General features: G+C 53.2%; 2 protein-coding genes across 6 annotated transcripts in view; one reads left to right on the top strand and one right to left on the bottom strand.

Moving 5' to 3' along the window:
- Nucleotides 1-4935, top strand: part of MYH11 (myosin heavy chain 11) — a 93693-nt gene extending 88758 nt beyond the window's left edge. For 3 of the 4 annotated variants that reach the window (XM_081297133.1, XM_081297131.1, XM_081297132.1), the window contains one exon: nt 2367-4935. In XM_081297133.1, the coding sequence (XP_081153259.1) occupies nt 2367-2499 (133 nt within the window). In that variant the 3' untranslated portion in view covers nt 2500-4935. The remainder of the gene's footprint in view (nt 1-2366) is intronic. The other variant, XM_081297134.1, reaches the window with a different exon arrangement.
- NDE1 (nudE neurodevelopment protein 1) overlaps nt 1-15427 on the bottom strand; it is a 40395-nt gene that overhangs the window by 8594 nt on the left and 16374 nt on the right. Inside the window, exons 5-9 of one of the 2 annotated variants that reach the window (XM_081297136.1) lie at nt 11023-11159; nt 9025-9204; nt 7579-7670; nt 6390-6541; nt 5153-5270 (exon numbers count right to left, since the gene is read on the bottom strand). In XM_081297136.1, coding sequence (XP_081153262.1) covers nt 5180-5270; nt 6390-6541; nt 7579-7670; nt 9025-9204; nt 11023-11159 — 652 coding nt within the window. In that variant the 3' untranslated portion in view covers nt 5153-5179. The remainder of the gene's footprint in view (nt 1-5152; nt 5271-6389; nt 6542-7578; nt 7671-9024; nt 9205-11022; nt 11160-15427) is intronic. The other variant, XM_081297137.1, reaches the window with a different exon arrangement.

The following is a 15427-nucleotide window of genomic DNA, read 5'->3' as shown; positions in this document are numbered from 1 at the left end:
TTTCTGTGGGATTCCTACAAAATCTGAAAGTTCGGGTAACTTAGCGTCTCTTATGAAGCCCGAGCGCCTCAGGCCAAGTGGACCTCCCCTCCGGGTGGCCTTCCTTGCTCCCCAGCAGTGCTTTGGTAGGGACATGGCACATCTGAGTCCCAGGGGGTTCTGAGAGACTGTGCTTCCGTTGCTTGGGTTCCTCTTACCTGGGTGCTGACCCTTGCACAGTGACCACACCCCACTAAGTGAACAGCATGTTAGGCTCCGGGTCTGGCCCTGGAGAATGGAAGTAGCTTGAATTGGTCACACAGCAGGAGTGACAAAGCACAGTTCCTGGTGACCCTGGCCCGGACTTGTCCCTCACAATTCAGCTTTCACAAACATGTGCGAAGGGCACAGCGCTCGCTGCCACGTCCTGCAGGGCTTCATGTGCTGCCACCTGTACCTTTGGCACACGGGGTGGGACCCAGCCCTAGAAGCCTCACAGGCGCGAGTTCAAGGCCCTGGGGATGGACGCCCAGACCCGAGGAGCCCAGGGGCCCTTCTGACAAGTGTGCAGAGGCCCCTGCTTCTCTGGGATTTTAACTTTTCCACACTGTGAAGTTGGACAGTAGGGGCCCAAGTCCTCTTCTCGCCCCACTGAGAGGCCAGACAGGCCCCAGCTGGTGTCCACCTTTTCTTGTGGAAAATCTCGGCTTTGCTATGGCTACCGCATACTTAAAGCTCGGTAAGGCTCTGCCAAGAGCTTCCGAGTGGGACCACCTGTTAGCAGGAAGTGGGGTCCCTGCAGGTAGCTGGGGTGTCTGCTCTGGGGAGGCTCTTAGAACAGAATCTTAAGTTCTCCAGGATGAGGAGACCCCTACTTCCTGTGATTGAATTGTCTAGGGCTTGAAGCCAAGTCCCGGGGCAGGGATCTGCCTCCAAGATGGAGGATCCCGACTCCTCCTGTAGCCCACAGACTCCCCCCTCCCAGGCATGAGGGGACTTGAGCCCCAAGCCAGGTCAGACACCATTTCCCAGGCTGGTCCACGGGGCTCGGAGCAGGGAGGGCCCCAGAGCAGCAGCACCGGAGTGACCAATGGCCATCTCTCCACCCTGGTCTTCAGGACCTTCTCTTGCTAAAGAGGAAGCGGGATCGGAGAGGTCACGTTCAGAGAGGGTGCACAGTGCATCCTCTAACGTGGCTGGAGGTCTAGAAGCTTCCTCTGAAGCTGTCCTAGGAGGCTTTAGTTGGCCGGGGCTCTGATCGCTCACCTGGGGGACCCCACCCTCAGACCCCAGAAGGCTGGTGTTGGGATTCCCCGCTCAGCGATCACGAACCTTGCTTATGCACGCCCCCAAGTCTCACCTGAGTCCGTTGTCCCCTGGCCTAGAGAATGGGTAAGGGCTCGGCCTCGTGGCCACTCCGTCTAGCCTGTCTGTGCTGAGCAGGTCTTTGGTTATCAAAAGCCTGCTTTCTGAGAGGTCCTAAAATGAGGTAAGGCCTGTTCTGCAACCCAGGTCAGACAGGTGGTGGGCCTGCACACTCGAGGTTTCCATCACACAGCAACGGTTCACTGCAGGTGGCAGACGTCCCCCTCCCCCCAAAGTAGTCACAAGCAGTCCTCCTTGGGAAACCAGCGTGGGCCTGGAGCATGACTCGGGCACACGGCAGGCCCAGGGAAGAGGGGACAGGAGGGGTCCTGCCCACTGGGGCTCAAGGCCACCTTGGACTAACTGCTTCTCTACAAATGTTCGTTGAGCACCTCTCTTGTGCCCTGCATGGTATATACCACAGTGAGTAAAACAGGCACCCCACACACCGTCCCCCTGTGGGGACTCAACCAGGAGTCTCCACTCCAGCAGGGCACCGTCTTGCTCTGCAGCCAGGGGGTGCCCCTCTGCACCCTGACTTGTTTCCTTCTCACTGCCCTTGGTGTCCACTTCTAAAACCTTTCAATGGACACCCAACATCCCCATTTTTCTTCCGGAAGTACAGAGGGTGGCAGGCGGAGGGGGACTCAGCATGGTCCCCTCCTTCCCAGCTGCCCTCCTGGGCCTGGATAACAACAAGGGGACTCACTACCCACCCCGCCTTTTACCCCTCTCCTCCTATCCAAGTTCAAGACCACAGCGGACCAGAGCCCTGGGGTCATCGAATGACCAGGCTCGATGGCTTTAAAGCAGATCATCTCTCTTTGAAAAGAATCTCCTGACCCCCTCTCAGCTACGAATGGTAACTGAGCAGACCCCAGACTCAGCTGCTGCCCTGAGCCTGGCGGAGGGGTCTCGTTGTGTCCAGGACCAGTGTTTGGTCTCTGCCCCTGATGAACACCTCTTCCAACCTCGAGAGGATTGCTCTACTACAGAGAAACGTTTCTTGTTATAATCCACAGGCGGGGAAACGAGACCTCGTTTGTTCCTGCCAGGAGGTCTGGAGGCCGCAGGGTCATAGAAAACGCAGACGGATCCGAGGAGGACCTGGACGCCCGCGATGCAGACTTCAACGGAACCAAGGCCAGTGAATAAACTCAGAGTTCTGCACGAGGGCCACAGGGGGATCGCCAGACCTACCACCAACCAGCAGACTCTGAGCCCTTCCCAGCGTCAGACTCGCCACACCCAACAACACCCAGGGAAGAAAGCTCCCCCTGCCATCGGGGGGTGGATTCGGCTTTTAGGACCCCAGACGACACACAGGAACGGCCCCCACATCGCTGGACCGGGCAAGTGTCGAGTTTTAAGAAAAGCCACAGTGACCGGTCACCAGCGCCTTTGTTCACATGAAATGGGGAGAAAGTTGCCATCCCGGGCGCCCCTGCCCCCCAACCCTGTCTGCTCCCAGCTCGACCCCAACCTGCGGACCCCTCCACCTTCCGGAGTCCAGCCTTGTTTGAGAATTCTCCCCCTCTCCTGGCGGCCACACTTGACACACACAGTTCACCACAAGCCCCGTGCCTTCCATAGCCACGTGAAGCCAACACTGTACCTTGACTGTACTGCCACTGTCACCAATAAAAGGTTATAAATCACGAGAACAGGGTCGGCTTTTCTGTTGAGCATCTGTTTAGTTTTTTACAGAGCAAAGAAATGGGGCAGGGGCAGCCTCACTCAATCCTCACAGAGACCCAACAGGGTGGTAACTCCCTCAAAAATGGGGACACTGAGGCCTAGGGAGGAGAGACCGGTGGCCCCAGGTCCCAGGGCTGGCAAGAGGCAGCGAGATGCAGTGTGAGGCCGTCTGAGGAGGGAGGTGGCCCGGGGTCCAGGAGGGCTCTGTCCCTGCCCTTGACCAGGAACGGGGAGACCATCCTCACTGATCAGAACCCACGAGAACCTACTGGTTGTGCCTCCTTGATCCAAACCCCCAAATCCTTTTCAGCACCAGCATGGCAACAGAAGTAGAAGCTCCAAGCGTGACCCCAGGAGAGGTCCCAGGCACAACACGGGCGCATGGGAGCACTACCTTCAGGCTTTGTGTGAAAGGCCTACGTGAAACATGGTGTTTGGGGTTTTTTTGGTAGACTTGGATCCATCCTCCACATACCTCATTTCTATCTGCAAATATCCCAATTTTTTTAAAGACTAACATCCAAAACACTTCTGGTCCCAAGCATCTTGAATAGGGGATGTTCATCCGTAATATGGCAAATACAAGATTTCTTTGATGTTTTTAAAGTTGACTATAAGACTCCTCTGCCCCTCAGGGGAGTAGTTGACCGTCTCAGTAAATATCTTAGCCTTTGTGGCTCCGGGCTCTGTCGCACAGCTTTTTTTTTTTTTTTTTTTTAACCCTTAAAAGCATCAAGACCTTCTTGGCAGGTTGGTCCTACAAAGCCCAGGGCCCTTCCCTTCTTCCAGTGCTTCAGGCACGTCTTGCAAAACTTCTCTCACACCAACGATACCACAGACCGACACAGAGGGGAGAGAGGCAAGGACAGGAACCCAGAACCTCAGCAGCACACCGGGTCCTAACACCCTTGAAGGGGGGCCCAAGCATCGCCCAGCATTCCCAGCAGGCTGACCTGCAGGGAAATTTTTAAAAAGCAGATTTTTCATATTTTGTGATTTGGTTTAAAAAAAAAAAAAGTTTTCACAAGCTCACAAGCCAACGTGGAGGCAGATACCACGAGGCACGAACCAGCTGCACATGGGTCCCTCTTGATTTTATTGTTCTTTTAAAAAATAGAAGTCCATCTTTTACTGACACAGGTGAGGACGCTTTCGGGGACAAAATCCAGCACGGAGGAAGAATCCCCTGAACTGAGAAGCCGTCTTCATCCCACGGTGATTAGGCTGGGCAGGAAAGCGGGCCGCCAGGCTGGGCGCGGTTCCCGTGGCTGGGTGTGCCTTCTACCCATGTCCGAAGGCGGGCGTGTGGCGCGGCCAGCAGAGCAGACTCGCCTCGACCCGGGATCCCACGGCGGGTCTCCTCCCACCGCAGGCCCACCGCGACCTCGAGCTCCTTTCTCATTGGAAGGCCACCCTGGTTATCTTATGATGATCTCCTATTTCCAAGTCCTGTTCTCAGGGCTGTGTCACTGCGGCCACTCCACCCCAAGGTCCCAATGCAGATGTCCACCCGGGGGCAGAGGACTCAGGAAGACCAGGATGAGCATTTACCAGAGGACAGACTTCCCACTGACCCTGACCCGAGAATGACTCTGAAAGTCGTCTAACCTCAGCGAGAGGCAGGCGACCGCCCCAGAGGCACGGGACACGGTTTGAAAAGGCACATGTGTCCTCCGTTCTCCGCTCCTGGACGCAGGCTCAGGGCTGATTTCAGGGCACTGTGAGGCCCGGGAGGGTCTGTCCATGAAGACAGTTCCAGGGGACAGGGCCGGGGAGGTGAGCCCAGGGGAGCGCAGCACCCCCGTGGGGGAACCCAAACACAAGAAGCACCGCTCAGGGCCACGGGGACTCGGGCACCGACATGGGGGCGCCTCATCACCCACAGTCTCACACTTCTCAGGGGCCCACTTTGTCCCTGCCTCTGGGATGTGCACACTGACAGTGACGCTAGGGACAGAGACATCATTTCATGGGGATGACACCGGGGCCCCAGGTGACAGCCTTGGTCCTTGGCTTGGGCCACGCAGCACCAGCAAACCACGGTGACTGCTGGCTCCCATTTCTCAAACTAACACCAAAAGCCTATTGGGCAGGGGACATGGCGACGCACCCTCCGGCGGGCTCCAGCTCTGGGCTCCTAGAACAACAGCTTGACCACCCCCGGGGCGGGCGGCGGCGGCGAGGAGGACCGTGAGGGCGGCTTCCCGAGGTCCAGACGTTTTCCCAACCTTCAGACAGAGCAAGCCAGAGTCAGATGACAGGACAGAGGTGACACGGCGGCTAACGGGGGCCTAGAAGGACCTAAGAATGTCAAGAGAGGGAGCACGTCTCACGGGGTCTCGATATTCCCTCCTGTGATATGAAGGACAGACACTGGCCACCTGGCTCTGTGTCCTCAAGCCCTCTCTCAGAAGATGCCTGAAAACACCCGCTTCTCACCTGTCGATTAAATCGTGTGTATGTGTGGAGGGGGCACTGGGACCTGAACCCAGGGCTTGCATCCCATAAGCTAAAACTCCAGCCCCCAAATTTAAAATGTGCAGAAGTAAAAATTAAATTTTAAAACAAAATCTGTGCAGGGCGCAGTGGTGCACGCCTGTCATCCCAGTGGCTCAGGAGGCTGAGGCAAGAGGACTGAGAGTTCAAAAACAGCCTCAGCAACGGTGTGGCGCTAAGCAACTCAATGAGACCCTGTCTCTAAATACAAAATAGGGCTGGGGGTGTGGCTCAGTTGTCAAGTGCCGCTGAGTTCAATGCCCAGTACCCACCGCCCCTGCCATCCCCCTCCCCGAAAAACAAATCTGCTTCTAGATGTCTAAGTGCATGCCACAGAAACCCACTGAGCTTCCTGCCAGGTGCCCGCCACCAGGTTTACATCCAGGAGGACGGTGGTTCCTCCTGGGGAACTCCTGTGTCTGGAGGTGGCCCTGGTTTTCTTCAGGCAAGAAAATCTGTGAGGCTGCTGGAGGTCAGACTGGGCCTCTCACCAGGACTCTAGCCTGGCCAGAGCGCAGTCAGTCCCTGCAGATTCCTGAAGGTGCTACAGGCTTAGAAGAAAGAAAATCCTCTGAGAGAAGCAGAGCAAGCTCACAGGACAAGGGATCCTCATAGGACATTCCCAGGGTGTGACCCCACGCTGGGGCTGCAGAATCAAATTATAGCAATGGCCCTCTCTGTGGCCATTTGCTCAAACCAGAGGTCACCTCGTTCGGTCTCAAGGAAAAGGAGGGCAAGGTTCCCTGAAATGATCCTACAACTTAGAAGAGGGGGCAACGGGTGGGGTTAGCGTCTCCCACCCGGAGCACACGGAGGCCCACCCTACCTAGAGCACAGCAAAAGGTACTGACCCTTTATCACTCAGAGGTCCGCCGCTGCTGCTGGTCCGTCTGTCCCCGCCGTCTCTGTTCTTGCTCCCCCGCCCTGAGGCAGGGCCGCCTGTCCGGTTTGGGGACTGGTCATACACGAAGTTCCGGCAGGAGGCGAGTTTGGACTCCAATGCCTGGAGAGAAGTGAGCTTTCATCTCTCAGGGCAGGAACACCCCTCTCACCCACAGAGAAGATGAAACGGTGGTTCCTGAACGGTGCTGTGCTGGAATTCCCAGGGGTGGGCCAGAGGAACCCAAGTAGCTCTAAGACTTAGAACCTCTTGCCCCGAATACCCAGGAGCTTCCTGGAGAATGGCTAACTGCTTTATTGTCCAACTCCGTCCATAGGAAACATGAACTCAGCTTCCAGTTGGACACTCTTCTGTTGACCTCATGGAGCCTGCACAGAGTGGCAGGAGGGTTCCACAGGGACTTGAACTTGCAGTGGAGAGACCCTGAGGAAACTGAAGGGCAATGAGAGCTCCCTGGCCTCTTTGTATTCTAACTGGGCTAAAAATTCAGAGACCTGCTAATGCAACAGAAAGAGAGGCCCCAGCCACGGCCAAAGGAAGGAGGGGCCAGCTTCTGTGAAGCTATATCCACCAACACACATGTGCTGCTCAGTGACCAGCCGGCAGGACTGAAGTCACAAGGCCTCTCGGGCACCTTCTTTAAAAATGAAAGAAACAGGGCTGCAGCTGCGGCTCAGTGGTAGAGCACTTGCCTCCCATGCCTGTGTGTCCAGCTACAACTAAAAAAATATTCTAAAAAGAAGTAAAAGAAACAACTACCAAGATTCCCTGTGCTATGGCTTAAGCACCATAGAACCGCTCCCTGTAATGAATGTAAAACCTGGAAGGACAAGTTCTTAAGAGGTCCATTAAACTCCCTGAGAAACCAAGGAGAGAAAGCCATTTACAAATGGCCCTCAGTTTTTTCATAGTAAGAAAAAAAAGAAAAATCAGCCTGAATTGAAGGGAAAAACGGTTCAAGGAAAAAAAAGATATAACCTGGGCGAGGTGAGAGGGAAGGCCGGCTCGGGGCTCGGGGCCTCTGGCAACTGCTACAGGAGAAGCCGACCTGCTCAGGGATGGACCAGCCACAGGGGAGAGGGCCTGGTGAGACGGGCCCTTTCAGATGTCCCGAGAGTGTCCAGGGGTGAGGGCCTTACCCCTACTTTCCGAAGCAGGTCCCCCACGATGTTGAGGGCTGAAATCCGGGCTGCAGGTGTGAGGGGGGTCCCACTGTTGGAGTTGTCCAGACCTGGGTGTGCAAAGAGAAGTGCGTGTCACACACCAGCCTTCACCCGTGTTCTGACACGTCCAGATCTGAGGCAGTGGGGGAGGGAGGGAAGCGGCTGCCTTCTCTTTGACCAGGAGGTAGGTGAGTGACCTGCCGAGACCTGCTGACGACTGACTCTGCTCCTTGTGAAGACCCCACCGAGCATCTATGTTCACACGTTCATTTTGTCGAAGTCCTCTTGAAACCCTAGGATTCCACACAGCCAGCCCCGGCACCTGTTCCAGGCAGCTAGCTCTCACATTAGCTGTGTTAATGTGACATTTACACAGGAAGCGAGTCGGAGCACAAAGCGCTCTGCTCTGCAGAGACCCCTCCCCAAAGTGGCTCCGTGGACCAGCCGCTCCTGGGTGCTGGTCAGAAATGCAAAGTCACCCAGACCAGCCAGACCTGAGGTGCCCGTGGAGGAGACTTCAACTCACCCCCAGGAGTCCTGCTCAGGACTCCTGGAAGAGAGGGAAAGTGCTCCAGGCAGGACTCTAGGACCCTCCCCATCTCTTCGTCACCAGGGGACAAGCTATGGGCCCTGGAGCCAGCCTGCCTGGTTCCCACCCCAACTCTGCCATTGACTCCCAAGGGATGCCAGGCAGCTCTGGGACTCAGGGCCTCGGTCTCCACTCTCTCCAGATGGGGATAGCTCTGATATTAAGGGCCCGAGGCGAGTACCGTGAGGCCACACACAGAGCCCTTCAAGCTCGGTGGTCAGCAGACCTGTCCTTTGGTCCTGGCTGTCTGTGGCCTGATCAGGGTCTCCCAGCTGAGCACTCAGCACGGGGCAGAATTCAAACCTCTCTGGTTCTGCCGCTCAGCAGTTTCCTGGGTCCCCTTGGGATGGAGGAGCAGCTGGTCCCATGAGGCTTTGACTTTCGAGCTGGGGGCCTCACTCAGTGGCCCCCACCAGCCTCAAGCCTACTCTCTTGCCTCAGCTTCCCAAGCTGCTGGGGTCACAGGCCCAGCCCACAATGCTTTGTGTCCACGATGCTTTTCACACTTCTTTATTGGTCATTCAACTGGGGGATTTCATATTTGAAAAGGTCTCTCTCTGGTGAAGAATGGCCACATCTGCAGGACAGAGCCCACTTCCTGTGGCAGGAGTGAGCGGTTGGTGCCCCTCTAGATGGGGTTTCTGTCCTTCACCACGGACCCCATGGCTCCCTACTGCCTCACATCCTGGACACTCCCCTCATTCACCACTGTGCCTTGGCGTGCCCAGTGCCCCAGACTGCCCTGCCGTCCAGCCCGGCCAAGTCCCCTCACCCAGGTTCTCCATGGGCCAAGCTGTGTGAAACAACCACCCTGCGGATCCCCGTTGCCTCACCACGTTTGAACGTCCCCGGTGTGTTTAGGCCGGAGCTGGGTCCTCGATGTGCTACGGGCGTGGACGGCACGGAGCCCGTGGCCTGCACAGCTGTGTCCGTCCTCTCAGCTTCTGCCGAGCTGGGCATGGGCGTCCTGGGCTTCTCCTGCTTCTGCTGCACAGCCAGCTCCTGCCGCAAATCTGCACCAGGATAAGAATCCAGAAATGGGAGTCCTGCTTTGGGGTGGGGGGTAGGGCGGCCCACAAGGAGAGGGGAGAAAACTCCAGGAGGAAGCCCCAGGTGGAGGGAGACCCTCACGACCCTGCCGGGCAGCTTTGCCAACTATGTGATCTGGTTTCCGAGTTAAAAAAAAAAAAAGGTTTAAAAATGTTTAAAACTATGGCAGCGACACGTTATGGCTTTTATTGTTAAAGAGATTCAATGCAGCAGTGCACCCAGGGTCCTAGTGCAATGAGGGTGTGCGTCCCCAAGAAGCACTGCTCCCCTCCAGTGCCCCGTGACTCCTGAGTGGCCCCAACTATTTCCCCTTTCATATTTAAGACCCTCCCGTGTTCTACTGGTGCATCACGACCACATACAACGGGGGGAGTCACTGTCACACATTCTACAGGCACACAATGCTGCGACATACACTTTGGTCAGTATGGCTCCTCAGTATTTCCCCTCCCCTCCCTCCTCCCGCCCCCTGGTCCCTCCCCTCGGCTCTGCTGGTCTCCCTTCAATTTTCATGAGATTCCCCCCAACCATTCTTTTCCTTTTTCCTTTCGAATTTCCACCTATGAGAGAAAGTGCAAGACCCTTGACTTTCTGAGTTTCACAGAACGCTCTCAAGTTCCATCCATTTTCCTGCACAGGACATTCATTCTTTTTTTATGGCTGAATAAAACTCCATTGTGTATTTATACCACTTTTTTTTTTCATCCATTCATCTAAAATGGGGGATTACATATTTGGAAAGAAGGTCTCTGGTCAAGAATGGCCACATCTGTGTCATGAGCCCACACTCCTTGTGGGAGGAGTGAGCGGTGGCTGCCCCTCTAGATAGGGTTTCTGTCCTTCTCCACAGACCCGGCCACTCCCTACTGCCTCACGTCCTGCTTAGTATCTAACCTTTGTTTCATTTTAACCAATGTCTAACGTTCCATAAACCAGACCTAAGTAATATTTTCAGTCACTTCATGATGGTGTAGCAGTAACTACAGTTGACATTATGCTGGGACCAGAAGTGCTTCAGATTTTGTAGATTTTTTCAAATTTGGAAAATATTTACATAGATTTCACTGGCTGAACATCCCTAATCTGAAAATCTGAAATGGTTCAAAATCTAAAACTTCAGTGGTACTTTTTAAATGGAACAGTTGGGGTTTTTCGTTGTTCTCTTAAATCCCCTACCTACTTACTACATATCAGAAATCAAATCAATCTTATAAACAACTAGGACTTCAAAAAAACTCTCGTGTGCCATCTTGGACGTCTCCTGAATGCACGCGGTGGTGAGTCCAAAAGCCTTAAGTCAGGAACCGCCACACTCACGTGGACGAGGTTCAGAGTTCTAAGCCACATGAAGCCATTCCACCAGGAGGACTTTCCTCCCCATGAAACTCTTGTGCTCCCACTGAGGTCCCAGCCAGCTTGGCTTGGCTCCTGTGTCAATTACAGACTAAGAAGCATCTTTCCTGAAATGAATTCTGCTGCCGAGGCAAAACCCAGAGCAAGGCCCTAATCTGTGAACCCTAAAGCTATTTCTGTGAATACCGAAGGGGGTTACAGATGATCCCTAAATACTGAGGGCAGCTGACAATTCTGAGGTTGGAGAGGGACCAAGGCAAGGGACTGCCCAGGGTGGTCCCGGTCCTCTGCCTGGCTAACTGTGTGCAGAGAGGGGGACGGGTCTCCAGGGAAGGCAGCGCTGGGCCAGGCCAGGGGACAGGTACTGTCAGGGTGGAAGAGAGGACCACAACCGTGAAGTCGCAGGACAAGGCCCAGGCCCTCCTGACCTCTGGCTTCGTCCTTCAGCCGTTGGACGGACTCTAGAAGGTTCTCCTTCTCATCAAGTTCACTTTCCAGGAAGGCATTTCTCTCAATGGCTTGATTCAGGCGCTGCTCAAAGTCTTCCAGAGACATGATCGTGGCTCTAGATAAGAAAAAAGCAAAGCTGTCCAGGAGGGCAAGGGGCAGCGTCCACCGGTACCTACAGACCCAGGAGACACTGCAGGTCAGATATACCTGGGCCCAAGTCCCAGCACTGGGCTTCCTACATGCCAGACGGGATAGGTCCCTTAGCCTCAGGGACCCAAGCCACAGACCTAGGCAGGTCCCTTAGCTCAGGGGCTCAGGCTGCTGACTGAGGAATGGGAGTCACCCAGGAGCACAGAGGTGAGTAAGGCACTGTGCACACTGCCCCAGCAACCAGCCAGGGCCTCAGCAGAGGACCCGACCCACCCAGTCCTTGGTAAGTAGCCAGTTCCACCTTCTCCTGGAAGTTCACAAAGCAAACTAGTATAGAGAACTGCCTAATAAACACTGATGCGATTCAGCAACACTCATTTAAACAGGCAGACGAGACAGCGCAATTATTTTAGAAAGTTCTGAAGGCCCAGCCCAGGCCAGCTGCCCTGCCAACAATCCCTGTGAACAGAGAGGACGTCACCCTGGGGCACAGCAGTGAGGGGGCTGAGAAGGGCCGTAATGGAGGGAAGAGTTTGGCTCTGGCAAGCTTTGGGTCTCCACTTCCTATCGTGTGAAGCAGGCATGGTAGTGTGTCCCCAGGTAAGAGCTGGGGGATAAAGGAAGACGAAGAGCACCCGCAGGAGCGCCACACCAAGCACCAGTGATTTTGTCTTTGCGGTGCTGGGGAAGAAGCCCAGGGCCTCACGCACACTAGGCAAGCGCTCTCCCCCCAGAGACTTTTATTTGTGACCCTGTGTTGGTCTCCAGAGGGCCTTTACCGTCCTGCTAACTATAGTCCATGGTAGCTGGAAACACACTTGGCATGGAACCAGGAGCCAATACCAAGCTCCTCCACAGAGGCCTGAGTGTCCTTGTCCCTTTGCCTGCAAAGCAAGCTGGGATTCCTTCCCTCCTTTAACCCCTCCTTCAACGTCTACCTGGAGTCACATTCGCACCCACCCTGGGAGAGTCTTTGGAAGAAGTGGGATAAATTCACCAGAAAAGGCTAATTCAAAACAGAGGGATCGCACCCAGGAGCACAAGAAGATCAAGTTAAAATGCCCTCAGGATGGTGTCACATGACCATGAACGTGGCACGTCTAGGAATCCTGTGACAACAAACACGCAAAGACACGAGACGCCGCGGAAACACAGACGTGCTGTTCATGGAGCGGAGGACGTGATATCAGGAAGGAGTCGGCTCTCCAGGAGCTCATGACAAACCTGCTACCGTTTTCACAAAGATACAGGGCTGGGGCGGAAGACTTGAAAGATCACGTGATAATGAAACAAGAACGGCTGGAGAGCGTTTGGGGTATAGCCCCCTGGTGAGGCCCCGGTTGGGGTCCTCCGGGAGCTGGCCCTAGCAGGCGGAAGACACGCTACCCTAGAGCCTCAGTGATGAATGACGGCAGGTCCTGTTGAGGACAGGCGGCCTGGGGGGACTTCAGGTCCAGAGGTAGAGGCAAAAATAACCACGGCACATGGTCCAGCAGCACCACACACCCCGGGGAAAGATGGCCAGTTCAGGTCTAGGCTTAGGCAGCTGCCTGGAAAAGGGGGGTGGATTCCAAACTCTTGGTGCAGCCCAAGATAAATGCCATCGGCGTCAGAAACTTAAACTCAGTATTTGCTCCAAATCGACTATTTGGCTTCTGGAACGACAGAGAACTGAAGACCTCAGCAGCGTTCCTGCCATTTCTGGTCCAGCGTCCTCAGTCTTGTGATGTGTGTGACCAGCACGATGGCACTGATAATACTGGCAAGCCACATCCTTCAGATTCACTGTGACTACTGCAGAATTTGCTTTCAAATAAAAGGTCAGCATCCTAATGATAACCCAAGTTAAAACTACCTCCTGGGCTCTATATGTTGAGACTCTACCTGTCGACTGATCAATTGTAGGTGTATTTACTAGAAGAGTAAAATGTACAAGGATTAATGGCTGGAAGCTGCTACTGTCATGTACTGTTAAGAGCTTGAAGAGAGTTAGAGAGGGAAACGGTTTTCCGGAAAACAACAGATTTATCAGATAAAAACACGCAGGTGATAAGATCAATCCATTTTAATTTCTGTGGAAATTTTTGGTGTCTTAACACTTATGTATGAAATAAAATAACTTTTAAGGGTTGTATGTAAATTTAGCTTCTTCTAGTGAGGCCCCCAGTCTTTCAAGCCATCCTTGCCCAAGGTCCCCTCCCCCGTAGAAGGTGAGTCACTACTTGTACAGGTGTGCAGCATCAGGACAGGAAGAAGGACCACCAATGGTGCTGAAAAGTGCTGTTGCTGCAACAGAATGTCCTGCTTCAACGTTCCTAATAAAATCTTCACGTTACAGTTCCTGTGAAACAACAAAGCTTGGCATTCTAGAGATTCATCAGTCCCGTCATGGTGCCTTGGGCCGCTACTTCTTTACTGAGAGAGGAGAGAGGAGGGACAAAGAAAGAAAGGAGAAAAAATGCCAGAAGAAAAGCGGCTAAGTGCTTCTGAGTGCAGAAGGCCCCAGGACTGAGCAAGGAGCAGGGCTACCCGGAAGCCAAAAGCCGACGCACCAGTAAAGACACCACGGGCAAAGCTGGGGACCAGGGCCAGCTCCCAACACTTCCAACTCATATCAAGTATATAAGAACATCCTGAGTAATGAAAAGCAAACAAAAAAAAACCCCACCAACCAACCACCCAAAGACAGAGCTGGAGCTGGAGCTCGCTGGAAGATGGCTGTCCAGCACGAGCGAGGCCCTGGTCTGACCCCCAGGACAGTCCAGAGTAAGGGAAATGACATAGTTCTGCAGTATGTGAAAAGAAACTCAAAGACACTTAGGATTCAGAAATCAGCCTGTTTCTCACCTCTTAGGAAGAAATCCTAAGCTTGAAAACTACTGTGAAGCTATTTCTAAAACAGCCATTCATATACATCCTGTCATTTCCACCAAATCTCATTGATCAAAGCAAGTCACATGGCCACGCCGAGTCAAAGGTAGGGAAGTACATTCCACCCAAGGCAAGGTGGGCTGGAGAGAGGTAGGGAGACCCAGCAGGGATGCTGGGAACCTACGCTGGACCCACCAGGTGGAGAATAACCCAGCAACACCTGCCAAAATCACAAATGCATATATCCTCAGAAACACCAGTTTAGGTCCTGGGACTTCATTCTACAGTCTATATCTGTGAGTAGTCATTTGACACAGCAGTGCTTATCATTGTAAAAGACCAAAAATTCAAGAGCAATATCCATCCACTGGGGACTCGGTAAATAAATTACTATGGCATCCTACCACATGATACCAACTGTCAATAGAATATTACATATGTAATATTCCACTTGGGGGGAAAAGAACAAAGAATGCTGTGTCCTACAACAATAGACCTCCAAGATTCTGAAGATCTATTGATCTATCTCCAAGATTCTCCAATGCGTAACAGCACATGCACCGCACTCTTCTATGGGTTAGATAGAGAAAGGAGATAAAAAGAATGTCGATCTTTATTGACTTGAATTTGCATTAAAAAAAAAATCAAACTACTCCTTTGTCTATCCTTTCTGAACTGTGTGATGCACTACCTGTGGGGGAGGACCATCAATGGTCCCAATTCCTCTTCCCTCTCTGCACCCACACTCTTTGATGCAGCATGGCCATGTAACTTGCTGTGACCAGCCATACGGGGGTGGAGATGACAGCATGCCAGTAGCTTCCAACAATCGAATGTGGCTTTGCTTACTACAGAGCCACAGTGCTCAAGTCCCTAGGGTATTGGTGGAGCCATTCACAAATGGTATATTGGACCAAACAGAGAATCCAGAATTAGACCCCAGGATGCACGGGAGATTAACATAACATCAACTTCAAATCAGGGGGGGAAAAGACGGGGTGTTTAATAAACAGCACCATAAAAATGGGTTATCCACCTAAAGAAAATAAGGTTGATCCCATATCTTATCCTAGATATAAAAAATAAACTCTAGGTGAATTAAGGCAGTAAATGTAAAAAATTAAACAATAAAAAGAGAAAGAGAGGAAACAAAGCTATAAAAGGAGATATAACTGATGACCTGGAAATGGAAAATATTTGTATGGAAAATGATGGACAAAGTCAGACAAAAGATTATTTTGAGCCAGGCACAGTGGCTCATACCCATAATCCTAGCAGGTCAAGGAGGCTGAGGCAGGAGGATCACAAGTTCAAGGCCAGCCCCAGAAATGTAGCAAGACTGTGTCTCAAAATGAAATATAA

Source organism: Spermophilus citellus (assembly GCF_964194105.1).
Source record: "Spermophilus citellus genome assembly, chromosome: 6".
Lineage (NCBI taxonomy): Eukaryota > Metazoa > Chordata > Mammalia > Rodentia > Sciuridae > Spermophilus > Spermophilus citellus.
Note: the sequence above shows the minus strand (reverse complement) of the source record. Positions and strands in the feature narration are given on the sequence as shown.